This window comes from Leucopleurus acutus (genome assembly GCF_964270905.1).
Source record: "Leucopleurus acutus genome assembly, chromosome: 3".
NCBI lineage: Eukaryota > Metazoa > Chordata > Mammalia > Artiodactyla > Delphinidae > Leucopleurus > Leucopleurus acutus.
Window position 1 is genome coordinate 38,807,869 of NC_139145.1, and position 24,449 is coordinate 38,832,317.

Genomic DNA, 24,449 nt, shown 5'->3' on the forward strand with positions numbered 1-24,449 from the left:
GTCAAATAATGTTTGACGTAGAGTAGGTGCCCAGTACGTATTTACTGAACAAATGAATAAATATTATAGCAAAGACAAATAGCATATGATTAGTGACGGTTATTACTTGGCATTTGTATGCTTCATACTCAGACATGATTTTGAATCATGATCTCTTAAGAGTACTTACATATTGCCTTCTCATCGTACATCTGGGATCATGGAGGATGCTCTCCAGCAACTGACACATTTCCAGAATCCAGCAGTGCCTTCCCTTGCACATTGTTGTTCCAAATTTCACATTCCTAGGCAGCATTACCAGCCGAGTCTTCCAGAGAGATGTCCTACTGTTGATTCTGCTGTAAAATAGAGACCCACTTTAGGCATAAATTGATCTCAGAGTTTGTAACCAGTAGGACTATCTCTAATTATATTAGTTACCGTTATTATTAAGAAATAACAATGAGATGGTACCACGTAAAGAAAATAAATACGATTTTGTCTTCTGTCCTTTTGATTGCTGCTTGGGTCTTTAATACATTTTCTTCTTACCCTTATCTTAATTCCCTTGGAATATCTGCTTCTCTGTTCTCAGGCTAATCTATGCCTTCTCAGGATCATTGCACCAAACTGAAGTCCGCTCATTCTTTATAGGCTAATGCTATTAAACCTTGTTTGCTTTCTTGCCCAGTCATTATTCCTTCCTTATTCACTAAAAATTGCCGATATTTATTAATCACGTGCCAAATACTACACATATGTTTACATCATTCTACAGCAAACAAAGAAGGCACTATATTTTAATTTTTAAAGAAGAGGAAGCTGAGATTTACAGAAGTTAAGTGACCTGCCCAAGTCCCCAAAACACTAAGTATCTGAACTGGGATTTGAGCCCAAAGGTCTGCCTCCAGTTCCTTTGAAACTGTTGGCACTGTACTATTGTCTTACTTGCTGAGACGCAGGTTACTGTAGCTGTTCGGCCTCCTTTCCCTTAATTTTCCCTTTATGTTAGGTCTTCAATAAATACTGTTTAACTTTTCCCTGGGCTGTTATTATTATTATTAGTGGATGATGACTGATGGTATTCGTGGTTTCGTTCTGTTCACTGAATTCTGTTCTTTCAACGGAAATTGAACTGAGCTTAAATAAGAGGAGCTGGTAGTGCAGCAAGTGCAACGTGGATAACCCTGTCAGAAGGAAAGCCCTATTTCAAGGTGTTTTCAAGAAGAAGAAGAGCTTTCTAGGGCTTCAGGAGTTGGTGTAGTCAAACTGTTTGGGAATCCTTTGGTATAATGTTAATACGTAATCTAAACTTTCCCCACCTTCAGTAGGGTGAGCCTATGTAAAAGATGACCATTGTTTTGTGAGTCCATAGAAAGAGGGAAATAGGCAGTTTTCCTGAGCCATAGGTCTGTATTTTGATTCCTGTAACTCTCAACCTAAGTAATTAGATAGGAGAGTTACAGATTTCCAGTCTCTCCCTCTCTCTGTGTGTCTCTGTCTCTGTCTCTGTCTCTGTCTCTCTCTCGTGTTCGTATGTGTGTATCTTTGGACCGACTCCTAGGAGCTGGGAGACCGCCACACTCTAAATCTGTACGTCTGCACTGTTGAAGAGGCTGTTTTACCGTCTCAAATCCAGAAACTCCCCCTCCCGCTCGCCTTCTGTCCTCGGGGAGCTGTCAGATTCCCGCCTAGCAGCCCTCCCGCCTCCACACTGCCTCTGGAGTCAGTACCCGGCGGCCCCAGAATGACCCCTGACCTTGGCGGGGGAGGAGGGAGATTGCCAAGAGCTATAAGTGGGTCAAGAGTGCCGAAGGGACCAGGACCTTGAGGAGTCCGGGTGCGACGTCGGGCGCCCCCTCCTCTCTGCAGACGGAGGCGGGGGGCAGCCTGGTGCGAGGCGCGCGCCCGCGTCTCTCGAGGCCTCCGGGGGCTCGGCGGCAGCAGGAGCTGCGCTGCAAGAGGAGTCCGCGGCCGGCAAGGTCGGGGCGAGTCAAGACCGTCTTGTCTAATGGTTAGGGTCGCTGGCTTTCGCGTCCAATCTCGGTTTCACCTCTAGCCACCTGGGTGACCTTGGGCAATTTCCTTAGCTTTAGCGCGCCAGTTTCTAAATCCATAATGTGGGAAAAGCGAGGTGCTGGCTAAACCTGGGCTTGTAAGAATGAACTAATGAAGCACTCTTGGCACGTAGTAGGCGCTCGGTTACAGGTTAAGCTGAGGAGGAGGAGTTAGAAGTTCCGCTTTGGGGTCCGGAACGTAGGTTCCAGCTCTGACTTCTCCTGTATTCACCAAGGAGAGGGGGAGGGGGCAGCGGGAGCACCTGTCCTCCCCCCTCCCCTGCTCCTCTGTTGCCAGATAAACTCGGGAGAACCCGGAGAGTCCGTCCCGTGCCGGGGCACCCTCAGACTGCCCGGCTGCCGGAGACTAGCAACGTCTCCAGGCGCCCGCGGCGCATCTCTTTGCCGCGAGCCGAGGAAAGATTTCTTCCGTGTATCTCCCTCCCTCTCGAACCCTGGAGCTCGCTCGCTGCTGCCTCTGGGTCCCGGCGGCCGCGGAGAGCCGGGTCGAGCCTCCGGCTGCAGGGAAGAGGCAACCCCGGGGCGTGCGAATCCCTCCTGGCCCCGAGCTGGGGAGCGAGGAAGAGGTGGCGCGGAGCCCGCGGGAGGACGCGGAGGCCCCGAGCCCCTTCCTCATTTCGCCCGCCTTCCGGGGACCGCTCTGACTTTTTGCGTCCCAAGGCACCGCCACCCACCCTCCCCGGCCGGGGCCAAGGGCCGAGGGGCCGAGGGCCAGAGGAGCCGGGGACCGCAGCGCCGCGCGGCGGGATTGGGCAGCGAGCGCAGGCCGGCGAGGTGAGGAGGGGCGCGCGGCAGGCGGGGAGGGTGCCGCCAGTGTGCGCGCGCGAGTGCGCGTGCTCTGAGGGGGCGTGGGTGCCAGCCAGGCGAGTCCCACCCGGCCGCCAGCCCTTCCTGCACCCGGCCTCCCTAGGACCCCAAGTCCCATCAACCCTTCCTGCAAACTCCACCCTCCCTACTAATAATTTCCCAATGCAGAATCAGACCGAAACCTTGAGAGACAGCGCTGTCTTTCTACTCCCCTCGCCCCCCCCCCCCGCCCCCCGTCCTTCCTGCTATAAATAATCCGGACCAGCGGGTCAGGCACGTCACACGGTGAGAAACCGGGACCCCGAGGTTTTCTTCTCTGGGGATAGGGGGCAAAGAGTGAGGAGAAGGAGAAAGAAATTGCTCGTGAGTAGTGAAGAAAAGCTTGCTCTTTAACTCCTAGAAAAGACCAGGCATCGTTTTATTATCATTCTTTTTTTTCCTTTTTTTTTCATTTCCGTGTCTGTCTTATTCTCCATGCTACGTCCCCCCCTCCACTCCCGGCCCCAAATCCAACGCATTGCTCAACACTCCTCCCATCGGTTTCTTTCCTCCCTCCCCCTTTCACTCCCGCTCCCACCTTCCCCTTCCCTCCTCTTCCCTCCGCCACCCCCCGCCCCCACCTCCGCCTCCAGCACCCATTTCGCCCCAGGCAGGGAATGCTATTTGCCACGGAAATAAAGTTCAGATTTCTCTCCCCACCCCACCCCCGCCGCTTGCTGATACCAGAAGTGGACTCTCAGGCACCCATCTTCCCCCTAGCACTACACACCTGCTCTCCTTTAAATTCCTAATCTGGTTTTGCATATTTAAGAGGAAACACCCCCCCCCACACACACACACCCCAAAACCCCACAACCCGCGAGGTGCAAAACTGCCTTCTGCAAGTACCAAAACTTAACAGACTCTCTAGTTGTTTTTATCTTAACAAAAGGACAACAAAGATTTTGCTCCGGGTCCTCCTGTGGGGTGACTTTTCTATATTATTCAAATACGCATATATTATACATATATATGTTTTTCCTTTTTCCCCTTTGATTTTTTTTTTTTTTTTCCTCCTTAACAAGAAAATCTTCTCGGTCCCAGGCAACCGCTGCTGCCCCTTTGATGTTTTGGTACGCCTTGCGCATGCGCCTCACATTAGAATTACTGCACTGGGCAGACTAAGTTGGATCTCCTGTCTCCAGTGAAACCCTCAATCCCGTCCAAAACTAAAGGGATGTGGAGAGTCCGGAAAAAGGGCTACTTTGGGATCTGGCCGTTCCCCTTAATAATCGCCGCTGTCTGTGCGCAGAGGTAAGTGTGTCTAGCGTTTCTGTTTCCTTTTTCACTTTGAAAGGCTCTGTCTGCCTACCTCTGTGAGCAAGGATCTGTAGTGAGGATCAGATAGATGCTGAAGCGCTGTGCCTGCTGTCTTATTGATGCCTGTTTATTGTCTTTTCTTTCTTTAGTGTCAATGACCCTAGTAATATGTCGCTGGTTAAAGAGACGGTGGACAGACTCCTGAAAGGCTATGATATTCGGCTGAGACCAGATTTTGGAGGTAATGGGGTTGCCTTGGAAATAAGAAACAGCCCAGCAGCTATAGCCTAAGCTGTCTTTTGAGCTTTGTGCGCTGTCTTCCCTCTCCCTCATTGTGGGTTGCATGTGGTGTACTGAACATGTCTCTGTGTTACAATATTGAGAAACTGATCCAAACTTAAGCTGGTTTGTTACTCTCTAGCACTTAGATGGTCTTTCAGAGAGACCTTCTTAGCCTGTAGTGGTGACTGCTGTCCTTCAGCTTCACTGTTTAAATCCTTTGCTTCACTGTCTTTGTTTCCTTGAGATACAAACCTCTTAAGTTTAGTTAATGGTGTGCCCGGTGAACCTGGCTTACTGAAGGCCATCGGGAACATTTTTGGGGACAAGATATGCAGACAGTTGGTTGAGAAGTCGCATTAACCCCCTGTGCCCACCTACTTTGGAAGAGTTCTAGCCATGGTTTAAATTGGCTGGTGTCTGGATATTATCCAGTCCTGGAAACCTCACTGCAGGGGACAGTGGGGTGGGGGGAGAGGGGCCTGGGGGGATCGGAGGATAGGGAGGGTAGTGGAAGAAGGGCTAGAGACCTCTCTTGCTGCAGCCTTAGATACACTGATATGCCTATTTAATTTTACTCCAGACTCTAACAAAGCTCAAAGAGTTAAAACCTGCACAGAAGCGGGAGGTGGGAAGAATGAGGAGGGGGTTTCAGTGCAATATATAACATTTTGCTTGGGCTAGCCAGATTCCGGTGCTTTTGTGGTTGTGTGTATTCTCATGCTAAGACACCTACCTATGTAGACAGACGTGGAATCCCTCACCCATCGGACACGTGTGTGCCTGTTCAATAGAGCATTTCGCAGAGGAGTACCTGTCACTCTTTAAAAAGGAGCAGAGAATTGAAGAATTTGAGTGTGAGCAGTGGGAAGGGATTTGGGGCAGAGTGTCCCGTGCCCGGGGACTACTCTTGCTAAGAATGCATGAAGTTCTGAGAAATCACGTGGCTGGCCATTTTGGTTTGCAGGTCCCCCTGTGGCTGTGGGAATGAACATTGACATCGCCAGCATCGATATGGTTTCTGAAGTCAATATGGTGAGTATTGAGGTTTATGGCTGTGTCTCTGCAAACCTTCATTTGGGGACAGGAAGGAGAAAGGATCCAACTGGTGAGGGTGGTGTGTGCATGAGTATGTGTAGGAAGTGGGGTGAGGGCAGGGCATTTTGCTTTGGAACCCACTGTCTTTGAGGCTTCAGAGCTGGCTCTTTCTGGTCTCTAAAGATTTTTCCAACCTGGTTTGAAATCGTGGGACTTGCCGAAGAGGGTGTAAAATGCATCACACGTTCATGTGCAAAACGCAGCCACATGCAGGAGTCACATTTCCTAAGGTTCAGTGGGAAACCCACTTCATCGAGTGCTTTTTCTGAGTTTGGTGTGGGGTCAGGGAAGGAAAGAAGAGGAGAGAAAAGGGAAGTGTTTTGATTTGACATTTCACAGAGAATATAACCTGGGAACTAAACTAGTGGAGAGGCTGAATAAATGACCCTCGGATACTGATATCCACTTGTTGCTTTTGGAGCCGGCCTCTTTACAGCTGATGGCAAGCCCCGCCCCCTGCCCATGGCTCACCTGCTCCTTTAACCCCCAAAATAAATAAAATAAAAATTGGCCACCCTGCTTTCAAAAGGTAAGCTCAGACCTATGTGTCATCTCTGGTCACTTCTGCAATGGTATTCACCGCATGTCCTAAGCCTGTGTGATTTATGGACAGCAGCACTCCTTAGTGGCCCCCTCCTTGGTCTTGGGGCAAGTGCTAAGAGAAAAAGCCTCCGTCTTCCCCTCCCGGGAACACTTGTGTGTATGGTGGGGGGTGAGGGGGGGCGGGGCTGAGGGGAGGGTTGCTTCATGCAGGAGCGCCCCCTGCTGCCCATGTTGGGGCACTGCAGACATACAAGACAATAAGTGTCCCAGATACCCCTGCTTACTTGCGCCATTTCTTCAGCGACTTTTCTACTCTGTGTTTTTGAAGTTTTCACCCTTGGAAAAGTCTCTCTAGAAAGGCCACATTTGAATGTAAGATGCCAGGGTTACTTTCAGTCCTAATAGGATACACAGCACATTGCAGAAAATTGTATTGTAGTGTAGTTTTGCCTGGAAACAGGATGCACTGTTAAAGAAGAGGGTCTAGTGTGTAAGGTTTTATGCAAAACAGTTCTAAGCCAGCCATCAGGACTTGAAAGTTAGGACACTTATTAATTCACTCGAGAGCCAAATACTAGGTAGTGGATATGCTCTTAACATGATATAAATTTTCATCACCCCAGAATTCAAATATAGAGGAAGCTCAAATAACCAGCCCAACCTTATACAATGTCCAAAGATAGGTGATAATCCTGAGCTATCACAAGCTTATGAAACATCTATGACTACTCCAGAGAACATTCAACTCTTTCAGTGATGTTTTCAAGGACGTGTATCTTGTTATATTCTAATTATTGGGAAAGCATTTTATGATATAGGATATGAACACAGACTGAAGATGCTATTGGTTGATTCAGAACCATAGATTTCCCACACATTGTGAGAATCTCCTGTGTGAGTAGAGAATATTTCTTTCTTGGGAAACTAAACATTTAACTTCTCAGATATACAAACATTCACTTTTGTGAAATTTTAGAGGTCTTTCATCAGTTTATATTTTGAATTTTACCATGAAAATAGAAAATGTCCTCCTGTGGGTACCTGCTAAGTCCTAGGTACGTGAATCTAAATTGTGTGGCTAAAAAGAAAATGATATGGAAATCAGGTGTAGTTCTGTGTGTCCTGTCTTTTGATTTACTTATGCTCTTTTCCCACATTTTATTCTGTCACCTTCCTCTACAGAGCATCAGAAAGGTGAGACTTTATGGAAAAATTAAGAAATATTTAGAATCTAAAGAGACAGTGATGAGATGATTAGAAGTTGCTGCATTAGAACTTAGATGTATAACTTAGCTGAGAACTTAGACCTATTATATCCCAAAATGGCTTAAGAGTAGTGGCATTGTTTTCTTCTTCTTAAGTTTTGTTCATTTTTCACCAGCATGCAGCATTTTGGAGAGGTGTCAGAGCTGGACATGATGCCAAGACCTGCTAGTCAAAATATAGACCCAGTTAAGGCGAGGTGTCATCTCTTAAAGCTATTTACTGTTGCAGAAAAGTCTCGGGATGTTGAAAGTGCAGAAACAAACGTCAGGTTGTAAATAAGTCAGTACTGCAGCATTAATGATTAGAACCAAACATTATAAATTCCATGCTAGATTCCTTTCTTAGCCTACTGCTAACACACGTGGACTTGTCCAGACACAGTTTTACTTGTTGAAAAATTAACACTTTTATGATTAACAATCATAGTGACTTTAATCCTTCAAAGAAAAATTTTGTGATATGTACTATTTTTTAAAGTATGGTTATTTGATTTGAAGCAACAGATGGGAAATTCCATCCCTGATGTCTAAATAAAAGAAGATGTTTATGGCATATTGCCCACTGTATACAGGTCTAAAAGGGTTAGGATCTTTCGATTAGATTCAGCTCTGAAAGAATGGTTGATTGATTATTTAAGTGAAACCTCAAAATTGATTAATGCACATGTTTCTGCCTCATTATCCTTTGTGGCCTGCAACCTCTGGTACTTGTAGCTTTCTTTTATTATAGCAAATCTTCCTTTGAAGAATGGTAGGCACCAGACCAGTTAGACTGTCATTGACTCATTTGTACTGAAAGGAAAAATGGCCCATGTCGATGTGGTGCTCCTGGTAAATGACAAAGATAGAAAGACCTGAATACTAGTTCTGCTTCTGCTGTTCAGTCAACTTGAGGGAATTGACAGCCCCATGGGGCTTGGTTTCTCTTTTTTAATATATATATATATATATATATATTTATTTATTTGGCTGCACCTGGTCTTAGTGGTGGCACGCGGGATCTTTAGTTCTGGCATGTGAACTCTTAGTTGAGGCATGTGGGATCTAGTTCCCTGACCAGGGATCAAACCCGGGCCCCCTGCCTAGAGAGCATGGAGTTTTAGCCACTGGACCACCAGGGAAGTCCTGGGGCTTGATCTCTTCACCTGCTAAAAGGGAATAATAGTCCCCGTTTACATATTTTAGGTGAGTACCAGAATTAATAAAATGATGCAAGTGAAAGTACTGGTGTCCCATGAACATAGCTTATATAGAAGACTGAATATCAGCCTGTCACTAAGGAGACCCAGTGTCCATTCCAGCTGCTGCCCTAAGTGTACTTGGGTCAGTGATTTACATTACGTGGTCTCAGTTTCCATATGTTTGAAATGAGAGGGACATGCCAAATTGACTTCTAACTCAAAGTTACATGTGTTTCTGCTTTGGTTTATCATAATAGCTCTGTTGGGTACAAAGAAGTTCCAGGAAACTTGGAAATCCAGCATAAACGTTAGAAAAATGCAGAATTCCTAAATGGCATGCAGTTCTGAGTTCTTAGGAGGGTGATGATGGTATCTTACTCACCCATGTGACTCAGGTGACTGTTGATCCAGTGGAAGATCTCTGGAAGAACACGATCTCAATTGGAATGTTCCTGAGCAGAAAGCTTGGCTTTAGAATGAAACATTTTTAGATGTCTTGGTTAAATTGGCAGGACTCTTTTTGTTAAGATTCTTTGATGAAAATGCATTTTAAGTTCCAAAATTGGCTCTGAGGATTATGGACTGAAATAGCTTTCTCTTCATTTAAAGCAGATTCTTCTCCATCTTGGAACAACACATTTGCCAACCGAAGAGTGAAGCAATATTTCACTTTTGAGGAAAGCGTTCTAGTAAACATATACACAAATTACCTTTTTATGGAATGGCAAATGGTGAAAAGTGCTGCCTTTTTTTTTTTAAACAGATGTTTTCTTGCATCACCAGCTGCACAGTTTAAAATTCAATTCGACACAAATACTTATTTAGCAGCTACTATGATCCAGCTATGTGTTAGGCCATAGGGACAGAGCAGCGAACAAGAATGACTTGTCCCCTGACCTCATGAAACTTAGTATCTTGGTGTTTACTATCGTTAATTCTACTGCAGGCTCCTATCATACTTATGTTTAACATGAGCATTTTCTCTAAAAATTTTTATGAGCAGCCTCTTGAGGACCTAGTTGTCTGTATCTCCCATGCGTTCCTTTGTCACTTGTTGATTTCACCATTCATTTGTTATTTGATATTTCAAATTGCCTGATATGTTACATGTTTATTGTCTTCCTAAATGATTTGTATAAAATACATGTAGCAAAGGTTATAGTATCTCTCTCCATGTGGTTTTGCTCTGTAAACAACCGTTGGTTGGAAGTTTGACTACATAGTATCATATATGTGGAGAGACAGAGCATGGACTTGTAGGCCTCAAATTCAAGACACTTTTTAAATTACTATTTAAATCAATTAATGTGGAAAGAATCACAGTGCAGGACCACTGAGTTCTTTGAAAGCAGAAATACACAGGGCATATTGGAAATACAGAATTCTGAGGTATTATGTAGAAATTACTAGGTGAAGATGGGGGTTAGAGGTCTGTGGATAAATGTTTTAAGCAGAAAGAGTGGCATATAGCAGAAAAAACAGGAAAAATAAATGGGATTAGGAATTTGCAAGTAGCTTTAAATGGCTGGATTTGGGAGTGGGAGTGAGGAAGTGATAAGATTTGGTATTGAGATCATAAGTGGTGATCAAATTATATAGACCATTTTTGTAGCTTGCAGAAGAGTTTACATTTTGTTCCAAAGGCTGTAGGGACCCATGAAAAGATGTCAGTAGGAGAATCGCTTGAACAGATTCACACTTGAGGAAGATGCTTTTGAAGTATGAGGGGTGCAGCAAGACCAAAGGTTGGGAGATAAGGTGAAAATCCACTGCAAAAATCCAGAAGGAATGGATGAACAGAGACAGGGATGTAAAGGAGAAGATACAAAATCAGTGCTTTTACGAGGCAGAAGTGGCAGGACTTGGTGAATCGTAAGTTTCTGATGGTTTCATTTATCGATATGGGGAACACCGAAAGGGCAGCCAGTTTGGGGGTGGGCTGGGGATTGAGGTGTGTGGGAAGACAGTTCATTTTGGGAAACGCTGACTTTTCTCCACACATGGAATCTCCAAATGGAGATTGGAAAATACAGGTCTGGAGCTTAGTAGGACGTCACGACTAGAGAGATGAACTTGGACATTGTCAGCATATAAGTGGTACTTATAACGGTGTGAATGGATACAATTAAAAAGGGAAAGTGAAAGGACGGCAAAAAATGGGGATCTGGTGAGCAGTGTAATTTAAGTGGTGGAATGCTGAAAAGGAGCCCACACAGATTAGTAAGTAGCTAAGCAGCAGTCAGATGGTAGGAGAACCCACAGATGATAATGTCTTCAAAGCTGAGGCACAAGAGAGTTTAAAAAGGAAGAAAATGGTCAGCTGCATCAGATGCCACAACGATCAATTGAAATAAGTTCTGAGACTTGTCTCCCAGCTATAGTAAGTGACAGGAGTGTGTTGGTAAATGTAGCGAGAGGAGTCTTAGTGGTTGAAGACTACACCTTTGAAAAGTGTGGATCTGAAGCAAAGTCGGGAGAGGGCAACTGCTAAAAGAAGTCATATATCATTTGGAGAAGTACCCCTAGAAGGGAGTAGGTTGCAGACACGAAGCAGGAGCTGGGGTGGGTGACGGGACGTGGAGCGAGGGGAAGGGGTTGCGAAGACTCACCGACCCAGACTTCGTTCTCAATAAATGAAGCTCTCCTATCCAATTTTAGCAAGCTGTCGTTTTCTCGCCTTCTTTTCCTTCTGCTTCCCCTTCTCTTCCCCCTCAACTCCCCCTCTGTGCAATGCCCAACATTTTCCACCATCACAGCACTAATATAAGAAAATAATCACAGTTATTGCTCATTGGGCCCTTAACTTGTGCAGGTATCCTCTTGATGTGTATTATCTCATCCAGTCCTCCTATAAAAGCAGTGGTATGGCTAGTGTCCACCTTTTTATAAAAGAGGAGCCTGAGGCCCAGAGAGGTTAAGTGACTTATTCAAGGTCACCCAGCTAGCAAATGATTGACTTTACATCCCTCAATCTTAGCCCTCTGGTTATACTGCACTTTTAGATGTAGTAAGGCATCATTTAAAAAAAATTATTCTCATTCCTTATGGACCTGTTTTGTTGTAGTTGTTTGTTTTTATTTATTTTATTTTATTTATTTTTTTGGAAACAGTGGGTAGATCAGATAAACTAATCCTATATGTTACTGTTACTCCTCAATCTCTCCACCTTGAAAAAAATCTTAATTTCATTAAAATGACTTTTTCGAATAGGTACTTTATTCAGTGTGTATTAAATATAAGACATGGTTTCTGTCCTTGAGAAATTTATACTTTATATTACATCTATTACCAGGTAATAAAGGAAGATTTATATAAGATCTTGAAAAGTCAAGGATGTTGCTTGTGTCATGATTTCTTTCATTATGAATGGGTGCTATTAACTTGTCTAATAATTTTCCTATTGCTCCAGCAGAATCTGTCATATAACCATTAAGGCCAATAGCTGTCACAAAATGTTGGATGATAGTGTTCAAGAACTGTGTCAGTGGTTTTAAGCTTTGGGTGGACACTATGTGAAAAGACCCTTTCCCTTTTTTTCTTTTATTATCAATTGAATTTTTTCCATTGAAAACACATTTTTGTGATTTCTGATAAATTACTCCTGCGAATAATCTCTTAAAAGTGGTTGAGTGTTTTTCTTCTCTTCCCGGATCTTTCCTCCTTCTGGCCCACACAGTATAAGTGAGGTTCATTATAAAGATTACATCTCAAGAAGATTTATTCATCAATTTTTAAACAATTATTGCACATGATATAGGCAGTTTATAAATCATTTTCTCTGGGTTAACTCTTAGGGCAGGTCCTTTGCTGTTGCTTTGTAGGACCCTAAACAATGCCCTTGCTTGATTGTGACATGAAATAAAAATCTGACTGTGAGCTTACCCTGCAAGAGAAGGAAGGGGAGGGAAATACCCCAAGTTTCATATTTTAGAAGCACCTCAAAGTGTGCTTTAGTGTGATCCCTCCCACCTCCTTGTTAAATGGTCTTGAGAATTTCTATAAGAATGTAAATCAGAGAAAGTCCTTTTCTTAACACTGTGACAGGGGTACTGACTAATTTCGGGGTGGGGCACTGGCTTGTTTTGAAATCATTCATTCTGTAACATTTATTTGTGATCAGTGCTCTTGGCATCGTGACCAGATAATTCGTTGTTGTGAGGGGGCTGTCATGTGCATTGTAAGATGTTTAACAGCATGTCTGGCTTCTACCTACTAGATGCCAGAGGTACCCTCGCAGTTATGAAAACCAAAAATGTCTCCAGATATTGCCAGATGTGTCCTGGGGGATGAACTTGTCCTCAGCTCAGAACCCCCAGTGTAGAATATGGTGTTGTGCTTTTGTCTCCAAACAAGTTGAGAAAAGAAGAGATTTTCTCATTGAGTAATGGCTTTCATACTTAATCACCATTTTCATTTCTGTTTCATGGTACATTATGAGAAAGCCAATTTTAAAAGATCAACAAACATCAAAGGCAAAAATTATCCACATCTAGGTCACTTCATTAAAACTGTTTTAATTTGCCTATAATACCTTCTACTTCTTGTCTATTTGCTTATTCATGCTTTACACATTACACTTAGTTATTTGTAGAGAGAATTTTATAGTCTGTGTTTTCACTTAACAGACCATGAGTATTTTTGCAGTTTTATGCTTTCTCTAAAAAAAGAAAAAAATGCACACCTTTATTACTACCAGTGTAAACTGATGTGTATTCTTCTATGGCTTTTTGGTGATCTTACAAACATATACAAGCATATGAATATATTGACATTTTCTTTTTTATTGTATATTTTTTCAAAAAAATTTTAAAATACATTTTATAGATTATTAGTCATAATTCTAGCTGTAGGTTATTTGAAAATAAATATATAATTTACTTATAAACTATTAACAACTACATAAAAATCATATGTAAAATAGAGAACTGGATTTAAATAGCATAAATGGAAACTTTTAAATTTTATCTATCAATTTGATTCTCATTTACACAGCTACTCTTTCCTCTATTTTTAGCCTGATATTACTCAGCTTTTCCAAAATCATTTTACATTTTTGGATGACACAAAAATACTTTGAAACACACAGTTAAAAGAGGAATGAGAAAGTAGATGGTTATGAGTTTTTAAAAGATACACAAGATTTACATGTTCCTTCCAGATATGCATTTTATTTGCCAAATATGTATTTTATTAAACAAGGAGAAAAATGGGTCTATATTATTCTGTCCCTATTTATATGGAAAAATATGGCCATATCTTTAACCCATTGTCTCTTGCCTAGTGCTCATTTTGTAAACATTCTATTGGCCTTTTTATCGCCAAGTCTTATTTTCCCTGCTCTGTAATTTGGCATGTACTGCCCACTTACCTGCCAAGAGGTCTTAACTTAGAAGTAATTGCTTGGGCAATTAAAGATGAAATAACTTTTCTCCTAACCCAATAGCCAGAATTAAAGTAGTGAAGTTTTTAAGGTGAATCTACATGTATCTTAGAAAAGTGATACGTGAATAAGCCATGGCTAAATATTAGAGATACTGAGGTGTGCGAATGTCTGGAAATTGTCTGCATCCCAGTGCCCAGCACAATTCTGGACAATTAGTAGATACTCAACAAATATGTGGTGAAAGGAGTTGTTGGAGGGGGTAATGGAAAGACTGCAGTATATCAGGCTAACAGGAAGTATTTATATAATACTCCTTAACCAGCACCATGTCAGTTAGGCTATTTTGTGGAAGGATATGAAATGGTTCTTAACACTAGACCTAAGGCTCACTCTAGAGTCAAGAAAAAGAGTGATCTTCATTGCCTGAAGAGGGAGGTGAGGGTTGATGGGGAGAAGAGTGTTTCAGATCGGTGGGAGAGGAGAGTAGTATATCCCTGTGGTAGAGGAATCAAAATAAAAGGTTGAGATCCAGGTTTTTACAGTGGTTCTCAGGCTTTACTGTGCAACAGAATCACCTGAGTCTTGTATTAATATTTGTATTTTCAGGGCACATGCCCAGAGTCTAATTCAGGAGGTCTAGGATGGAGTTCAGGAATTCGCATGTTTAAAATCTCTTTATGTGACCGACGTAGGCACTGTCTGAGGGCCACTGTCTTAGGAACACTAGTTTTATAGTGAAGGTGGAAGCTAATACAATCACTAATAAAGGAATTTGACAACAGAACTGGTCTCTAGTTATCATATGAATTTTTGCAATGAGAAAGCTCCAAGTGGTGAGAGTCGGTGGGATTTGTAGAAGACTTGGTAGAAGAGGGAGAGCTGGACTGAGCAAGAAGGATCAGTGCAATACGAATGGATAGAAAATAAGGAGAACCGTCCTGTGGGAGTCAGTGGGCATGGAGACAGTATGAAGAAAGGCATTACATGTTAGCAATAATAATATTGCAAAAATGAACACTTAGAGCGCGTATAACTATCCCACTTAATGTTCACAAAAGTCTCATGAGCTAGATAATATTATCATCCTCTTTTATAAGTGTAGAAACAAGGACTAGAGGGACTGTATAATTTCTACAATTACAGAGCTAATATATGTGGACAGGAACGGTAGGGTGCATATGTAGGGTATACCTGTGTATGGTGAAGCTTAATTGCATAAGACCTTGGCACCTGTGCAGAGGAGACACTGAAATTTCTGGGGTGGATGCTAGGAATGATGAGTCTTAAGCACCTTCACAAAGAATAAAAGTAAGGGTCACTTACTAAGGGTAAGAAAGAAAGAGTAGAAAAACATTTTCCAGATCTGATTTTTATTTTTATAAAATGCCCCTTTGAACCTCCATACTAATTTTTTCGACACAAATGATGAAAAGAATCATAGTTCTGTATTTTAAAAGGTCAAACAAAGTGTGTGAAATGGTGGGAGGGATTAGCACAGGGTTTGATCCTATGAATATAATTAATAATAGCTGCATCAGTTATTTGGTTATAAGAGGTCTGGGTAATATCAGAAATACTGATATTTTAACATACATTTTAGGATAATATGATTTGACTATTCCTTCCTGTTTAAAAAGATAGCTATTTGATTGGTGGTTAGTACTAGTAGTATTACACATTTACATGTAGGGAAAATGCCATTAAAATAGCTTCCTACGAATTATTTATGGCTGCTTAATTGTATTTCTTGAAGTATATGCTTAAATTTGAAGGTCTCAGTGATTAAGCATCTTGAGGGTGCTCGTCTACAGATCAGTAATTTAGTGCTTAATTGGTGCAAGACCATCGAATCAAAAATTTTTTTAAAAGTTTATCTACTGGCTTTTACATGTCTCTCTTTTAACTAAATAATCTCTAAAAGTCACCTTCTATTCTGCTATTTTTAAATAATTTTAGATAGAAATGATGCTGTTATCATGAGAATTGAACCTCAGACTACTTGACTTGCTTAATAAATGAATGTCTATTTATCTATGCACCAATATGTAATGTCCATTATAAAACATACCCAAAATAGAGATTTAAAGAGGATTTGATAAAAATATATAAAGTTACAATATTTTTATCTCATACTCACCTTGATACTGGCTTAGAGTTTTTTATTTCCCATGAAAATAAGAATATAGCAAATAGTGATGGAAAATTACAGTCTGTTCTGTTCTGCATATTAGTCTGTTAATGGGAACTTTTGGATAGTAGGGCTTATAATATAGATAATTCAAAGGTGACTGCTATTTTCTATAGATACAGCCCCATTTATTCCTACCTTGCAACTTCTAAAGCATCAACATAGAAAAAATGTTTTAGTGTGCTGTTCATCCCTTCCAGGAGGGAGTATCTGTTTTAAAATAATCGTGGAATCTTCCTGCTTCCTAGGACTACACGTTAACTGGATTGACCAAAAAATTATATAATCAGACAGCTGGCTTTTAAACAAATATACAAAGATCATCTTTAAAATTTGTTCATTTTAGTGAGGGTATTGACATTTCATTGACTGTAAATCTTTTACAGTCAATGAAACGTTTTAAATATTAATCTTAAATGATTTATAGGCCATTTAAAAGACTATCACAAAATAAGAAGCAGAAATGTTAAAGAGTTTTAAATGTGAGTGAGTAGGTGCCAGTTATTCGGTTGTAAAATCAAATCACCATTCTCTGTTTTCACTGTTATTGAAGACACAGTGCTCCAAAAAATGAAATTTAAGTAACTTTTCTCTTTCTTTTCCTTGACCTACAGACAAAGAAAGACTTATTTTGTAAATACAGATTTCTGAATTTTTTTGTTTTTTGTTTTGTTTTTCTTTTTTCTTTTTTTTTTTTGCCAAATGAACGTTTGAGTTAATAGACTGAAGATCTTTTGAAATGTTCTCTGATCAGTCAGTCGTGTAAACCATTCCTCTTTCAAGCACTGCTAAACCAGTACTCTCTTGGACACTGGTGGGGCTGATCTGCTAGGCTGTGTAAATTTGCGTCTGGCTTATGTGTTGTAAGAATGCTCATTACTTGAATCCCATTAGTAGGCCTGTGTGGCAAACCATTTTTCTAACAGAATTCATTAGAGAATGATACCCTTGTCATTCTAAAAGTCATAATATTTTAAGCACTTGCCAGATTTACAGTTGAAAGATCTATGGAGTTGCAGACCACATGAAAAACAAAGAGCTTATTTCCTTCGGAGTTTTTAGATGATTTATTTTTAGACTTTAGGTTTCAGGGGCCAATTTTCTATCTATTTAACGAGCCAGTTTTGAGAACCACATTTTAAAATGGCTTTATCTTTTTATTTTACTAACTGGATGTGATCATCATCACCAGGTAGATCACTTAGGTAGAAATTTGTTGTAATGGAATTTTCTTGACTTAGGATGCTTTAGTCAAAGTGGCAAATGTTATAAATGGGTTCTGGTTGTACAATTCCCAGATTTGGACATAATACCTCTTAAGGGTTTATGCTCTCATTTTAAAAATTAGCCACAATTCTGGAGCTCTGGTTTTCCTGCTTTGTTGTTTTGGTGCATAGTGCAATCGTGGCAAGAATAAAACCTGATTAAATTAAATGCTACTTGTGCTGTTGGGCTTTAAAGAGAGAGAGAACGAGAAAGAGAGACCCAGAGAGGGAGATGGAGGGAGAGATAGACAAATGTGGTTCCTGGCCTTGAGGAATTTGTAATTGTTTTCAATAGTTGAGAAATAACAGAAGGCCTTTTTTTAATAAAGTTATCTGGGTTTTGTTTTTTGTTAGCATAAATGAGTATCATATAAAATATGCAACAAGGATTTGCCATATAAGAATGTGTATATAATCAGGGACTGTCCTTTTGAATTTACATGATATGGAATCAAAGGTATCAAAGTGCATGTGGATTCTCTTTGTTCTTTTAAGCATTTGATAGTTTGCAAACAAATACTATTAAAAAGAGTCAATGAAAAACAGGATTTGAAAAAATTGCATTATACTTTTTAACTGGGATATATATTTTTTATGACTAATAACACTACTAAGAATCACCACCATTTATTGAGATAATTTTATGAAATGAAGTTTAATTTTTCAGTGACTTCACATTTAATTTTCAAAAACCTCTATGAAATAAGAAGTGTTATCACAGTTTACAGATGGCTAAACTGAGGGTTAGAAAATGTGTGTGAGTTAGAACCAAGACAATACAGCTTTCCTTTATTTTACAGCTAGAAGGTGCTGGAACTGGAGTTAGAGCCCAGTTTGTGTCCTATCCTATTTATTTTGTGTTTTTCTCAAGTTAAAGGAAGGGGAAGTTTAAAAAATTGAATGGACCTGCCTCCACTATAATCTCCCAGAATGATTAATAGTCCACATTCCAGTTCCCCAGATAAATTTTGGGAAACTTATAAAAATCAAACAAATAGAACATGAAGGATAAAATCTGTAATATGCAAAAATAGTCTAAGTCATTTGGAAATAAATTACAATAGTAATTATCACTGTTTAGGTATCATTAGGGTTGGTGGGTAAATTGAAAATTATGATTTACTTTTTTCTTGGTCATTTTAAATCATCTTTCATCACTAGGGAATGATTTCAATTCTGGCTCAAAACAAAAATCTGCTCTGAAAAAATGTATCTGGTAATCCTGAGAATTAATAACAAAATTAGATTTGACTAAATTTAAGAGAGACTTTTTTAGAACCAAGAAAATATCAGCCCTTCATATCTTACTTGTTATTTTAATGAGGTGGAACGTATCTCAGAATATTCAGTAAAATGACGATTGGTATTTGTGTGAAATAATAATTGTGATGCATTTCAAGTTCAGTTCAAAAGACTTCAGTTTAAATATATTTGTGTTCCTCAAGGTTGGGAAAAATATGTGGCTTAAACAAAATGTTTCTAATCTCTTTTCTTTTTTTCTACTTTCTCAAATGTCCAACTGGGTTGATAAAAATTATGAATAAAATTAAGCCAGGTATATCATGTATATCTAAAAACACTGTGTATATATACATATATGAATATGACTATATGAACATATATAATTTAAAAATAATTACTAAGTTCTATATTTCTTTTGAAAGCAAGCAGTCCTTGGACTAAAATATGCTATTGCATTTTTTTAGAGATTATTTCTGTGGTTACTGTGGAAAGGTATTTATATCAAAAGCGGGGACTGGGAAGTTCTGAATTTGTCCTGAATTTGTCACTGATGATAAAACTTGGTAAACATTTCTTAAATTCTAGTTCAGAGTTACTGTATTTGAAAATGAAAGAAATTAAATGAAAGAGATAAGGTTACTTCCAGCTATGTGTTATGTTTGCTTTGTAAAACAGGTAAGTTTGTCTGTCACATAATTTTCTTAAGAGTCTGCAATTTTTAAATCTGAATTGCTTTTATTACTTATTTCTCTCCATTATAGAAAAATCAGTAATAAACTGTAGTGAAAAGTGAAGATCTCTATTAATATCACTCAGAAATAAATACTGTTAGCAAAAGGATCGCTAAACCTCAAGACTTCTTGGGAATTCACGTGTGTACATGAAATAGAATCAGATAGTATACATTATGGGTTTTTTTTTTTCTTTTTTTAGAGAGACATTTAATCTTTATTTTTAACATAGACATTCTTTACTTCTGGTCAATGTGCCATTTTCTTCAATAATTAAACAGTTGTACAACATATGTTTCATAGGCCACAAACAACCTATTAGCATAAAATTCAAGTAAACTCATATATAAGCCAGAGTGACTTTTCTATATCACAATATGTAAAAATTTATTTTATCATTCCCCCCTCTTTTTTTTAACATCTTTATTGGAGTACAATTGCTTTACAATGGTGTGTTAGTTTCTGCTGTATAACAAAGTAAGTCAGCTATACATATACATATATCCCCATATCCCTTCCCTTTCGCATCTCCTTCCCACCCTCCCTATCGCACCCCTCTAGGTGGACACAAAGCACCTAGCTGATCTCCCTGTGCTATGCGGCTGCTTCCCACAAGCTATTTTACATTTGGTAGTGTATATATGTCCATGCCACTCTCTCACTTTGTCCCAGCTTACCCTTCCCCCTCCCTATGTCCTCAAGTCCATTCTCTACGTCTGTGTCTTTATTCCTGTCCTGCCCCTAGGTTCTTCATTACCTTTTTTTTTTTTTTTTTTTGATTCCATATATATGTGTTAGGATACGGTATTTGTTTTTCTCTTTCTGACTTACTTCACTCTGTATGACAGACTCTGGGTCCATCCACCTCACTACAAATAACTCAATGTCATTCCTTTCTATGGCCGAGTAATATTGCATTGTATATATGCGCCACATCTTCTTTATCCATTCATCTGTTGATGGACACTTAGGTTGCTTCCAATACATTATGTTTTATAATATGATTTCTGCACTTAACATTTTGTGAGCATCTTTTGATGCTATCTAAAATTTTTCTGTAACAACATATCCAGTGGTTGTATAGAATTTCATTGTATGGCTGTACCATATTTATGAAATCAGTCCTCTGTTGGTGGTCATTATGATGATTTTGTGTATTTTTACTCTTATGAACTAAACTGTATTAAACTGTCCTGTGTATTCATATTTGATGCAATTATAACATTTTTGCCCTAAATTCTTAGAAGTAGGATTACTGGAACCCAAAGCAGGGTTGATACATATTTTAAATTTTTATACATTTTATACATTTCTACATTTATACATTTATACATTTAGATATTTATACATTTTACATATTTATATATTTAGATTTGGATACATATTACAAATCTATCCTTCCTTTAAAACATTGTTAATTAATGTTCACACCACCCAGTGTATGGGAGTTCCATTTGCACACTCCCAGACCAGTCCTGGGTATCTCCCTCAGGATATTCATCCTTTCCATCTTTGCTAATCTCTAAGGTGAAATTAGTAATTTCCTTTATCAGTTAAAATTTTTATTGCCAGGTAACTATCTCAAATACCTTTTTGTATTCATAGACCATTTGCATTTTTTCATTTTGAATTGCCTTTTTATGTCATTTATTGATTTTTTTTTTTCTATTAGAATAATTTTTTTGTTAGCGATTTGTTAGAACTTTCTATACACTGAGTTGGCCAAAATGTTCATTCGGGTTTTTCCATACGATGTTACGGAAAAACCCAAATGAACATTTTGGCCAACCCAATATTAAGATTATAACCCTTTGTCATATATTGCAAACATACTTCTTTGTATAATAACTTTGTGAATACTATCTTTTGATGTACTAAAGAATGTTATGGATTTTGATCTTGGCTTTTAGACTTTGAAAAGTCTTGTTTGCCATAAGCTTTAAAAAAAGAAATGTTCAAATTATCTGTCATTATTTTACGTATTTTTTACCATAGAAATTGAATCCATTTGAGATGTATTTTAGAGTAAGTTCTGAAGCAGGAATATACATAGGTAGGATAGATAGATAGATGTCACAATAATTTTTAAGGCAATCTGTCATTTTCCTAATGATTTGAAATGTTGTCTTCCTCACATATGAAATCTCATATGTCCTTAGGTCTTTGTTTTTATTCTGTAACTTATCTCATTAATATTTTCCTATATTGTTGTACCAAAACTATGTGTTTTTAATTAGTCTAGCTTTAAATATTAAGACAGATTTCCCACAATGTAGTCTTATCTCACACCTGTTAGAGTGGCCGTCACCAAAAAGACAAGACATAACAAGTGTTGGTGAGGGTGTGGAGAAAAGGGAACCCTTGTACACTGTTGCTGGGAATGTAAATTGGTGCAGCCACTATGGAAAACAGCATGGAGGTTCCTCAAAAAATTAAAAATAGAACTACCATATGATTCAGCAATTGTGCTTCTGGGTATTTAGCCAAAGGAAATGAACCACCAACTCAAAAAGATACTTTATCTGTCTGTCTACCTATCTATCTGTCTATCTGCCTATCTACATAAATATCTCCATGTTCATTGCAGTCTTATTTACAATAGCCAGGATATGGGAAAAAAATCTAAGTATCCTTCAATGGATGGATAAAGAAAATGTGATATATAAATATATACAATGGAATATTATTCTGCCATAAAAAGAATAAAGTCTTACTATTTGTGACAATATGGGTGGACCTTGAGGGCATTATGCTAAGAGAAATAAGTCAGAGAAAGACAAATACTGTATAATCTCACTTATACATGGAATCTAAAAGCAAACAAAGAACGAACTCATAGATAAGACAGAGAACAGATTGATGGATGCCAGAGGCAGGGGCTGGGAAGTGGGCATAGTAAGTGACGGGGGTCAAAAGATACAGACTTTTATAAAAATAAATACAGTGTAAAGTTTTAAAATAGATGCCATGGGGATGTAATTTACAGCATAGTGGCTATAGCTGATAATACTGTTTTGCATATTGAAAGTTGCCGAGAGAGTAGATCTTAAAAGTTCTCATCACAAGAGAAAATTTGTAGCTGTGTGTGGTGATGGATGCTAAGTAGACTTATTCTGGAGATCATTTTGCCACATATACAGATACTGAATTACCCTGTTATACAATGAAACTGAGTTAATGTTTTATGTCAGTTATAACTAAAAAAAAGGACAAATCTCCCCTCATTATGTTTCTGCTTAATTGTACTTAACCTTTATGAAATAGTTATGCCTTCATACAATCTTTAAATTTTGGCAAGTTGAAAATAATGCTACTAAGGGTAAGCTGGGATGAAGTGAGAGAGTGGCATGGACACATATATGCTGCCAAATGTAAAATAGATAGCTAGTGGGAAGCAGTTGCATAGCACACGGAGATCAGCTCGGTGCTGTGTGACCACCTAGAGGGGTGGGATAGGGAGGGTGGGAGGGAGACGCAAGAGGGAGGGGATATGGGGATATATGTATACGTATAGCTGGTTCACTTTGTTATACAGCAGACACTAACACAATGTTGCAAAGCAATTATACTCAAAGATGTTAAAAAAAAATAATGCTACTTGTATTTTGGTTGTAATTGCAGTATAATTTATGAAGGAGTTTGGAAGGAAATTTACTTAACGATATTGGTTCTTCCTATTGAAGAACATACTGTGTCTCCTCATTTATACATATTCTTTTATGTCCTTCTGTAAATTTTACAGTTTTCTCTGTGTAAGTCTTGCAGATTTCTTGTTAAATTTATTCCCATAGGGCTTACATAATTCTTGTTAAATTCAGTGCTTTTCAGTTTTTATGGTTATTGTGAATGGGATTTTTATATCCAGTGATTATTTTTCATTCCTGGCCAAAAGAACAAATGCCATATAACCACCCTAGAATGGGTGTCTTTTAACTTTACAACTCAGAGCACCATTTCCATTTCAATTTATGCATACACCTTGGGTATCACTAATATATTTAAGATGTATGCACAGAAACATTGTGCATTTTTTTTGCAGTTTGTTATATTTCTAATCAGTGTAAACATTTTAAAAGTGATTGTTTTATTTCCACTTCAGTCTTCTACATAGGACTCATTTACTTGGCCCCACAGAACCAACACAAATTACCACTGAGGGTACAGTCTAGATTTAAAGCAGTAGTCTCTGCTTAATATATCCCATTTTTTACTTTGTACATAATAACTTTATGAAAGCAAGAAAATTTTTTGGATATAGTAAGCCAAATTATCATCATGTGCTATATCTAAACTCTGGTGTCTATTAACTTGAAGTATGGATGATTCAATTACAAATAGTTCAGGAGGGGCTATTTCATGTTGGGAACAGTTACAAGCAGAAAATAAAACACCATAACTGACACACTGTGTGCGGATATTGCTACAAATACTGTTTCAGAGTGAAGACTTGGCTAGATCATGACTTTTATCCACAGGCTTGATCACCAAAGATTAAGAACTATAAAAGCTCTTTCATTATGGTAAATTATAAATCATAATTGGTTTGACTGTTTTAAATACATTTTTTTATATCTGTATTGGAGTATAATTACTTTACAATGGTGTGTTAGTTTCTGCTTTATAACAAAGTGAATCAGTTATACATATATGTATGTTCCCATATCTCTTCCCTCTTGTGTCTCCCTCCCTCCTACCCTCCCTATCCCACCCCTCCAGGAGGTCACAAAGCACCAAGCTGATCTCTCTGTGCTATGCGGCTGCTTCCCAGTAGCTATCTACCTTACCTTTGGTAGTGTATATATGTCCATGCCTCTCTTCCGCTTTGTCACAGCTTACCCTTCCCCCTCCCCATATCCTCAAGTCCATTCTCTAGTAGGTCTGTGTCTTTATTCCTGTCTTACCCCTAGGTTCTTCATGACATTCTTTTTCTCTTAAATTCCATATATATGTGTTAGCATACAGTATTTGTCTTTCTCTTTCTGATTTACTTCACTCTGTATGACAGACTCTATGTGTGTCCACCTCATTACAAATAGCTCAATTTCATTTCTCTTTATGGCTGAGTAATATTCCATTGTATATATGTGCCACATCTTCTTTATCCATTCATC

At 39.1% G+C, this 24,449-nt stretch overlaps 1 protein-coding gene across 2 annotated transcripts in view; it reads left to right on the forward strand.

Annotated features, from left to right (window-relative positions):
• Positions 1-4,080: 4,080 nt before the first annotated feature.
• GABRB2 (gamma-aminobutyric acid type A receptor subunit beta2) overlaps positions 4,081-24,449 on the forward strand; it is a gene marked incomplete at both ends in the record, with an annotated part of 293,646 nt that continues 273,277 nt past the window's right edge. For both annotated transcript variants that reach the window (XM_082835206.1, XM_082835207.1), the window contains 3 exons: positions 4,081-4,157; positions 4,313-4,404; positions 5,410-5,477. In XM_082835206.1, the coding sequence (XP_082691332.1) occupies positions 4,081-4,157; positions 4,313-4,404; positions 5,410-5,477 (237 nt within the window). The remainder of the gene's footprint in view (positions 4,158-4,312; positions 4,405-5,409; positions 5,478-24,449) is intronic.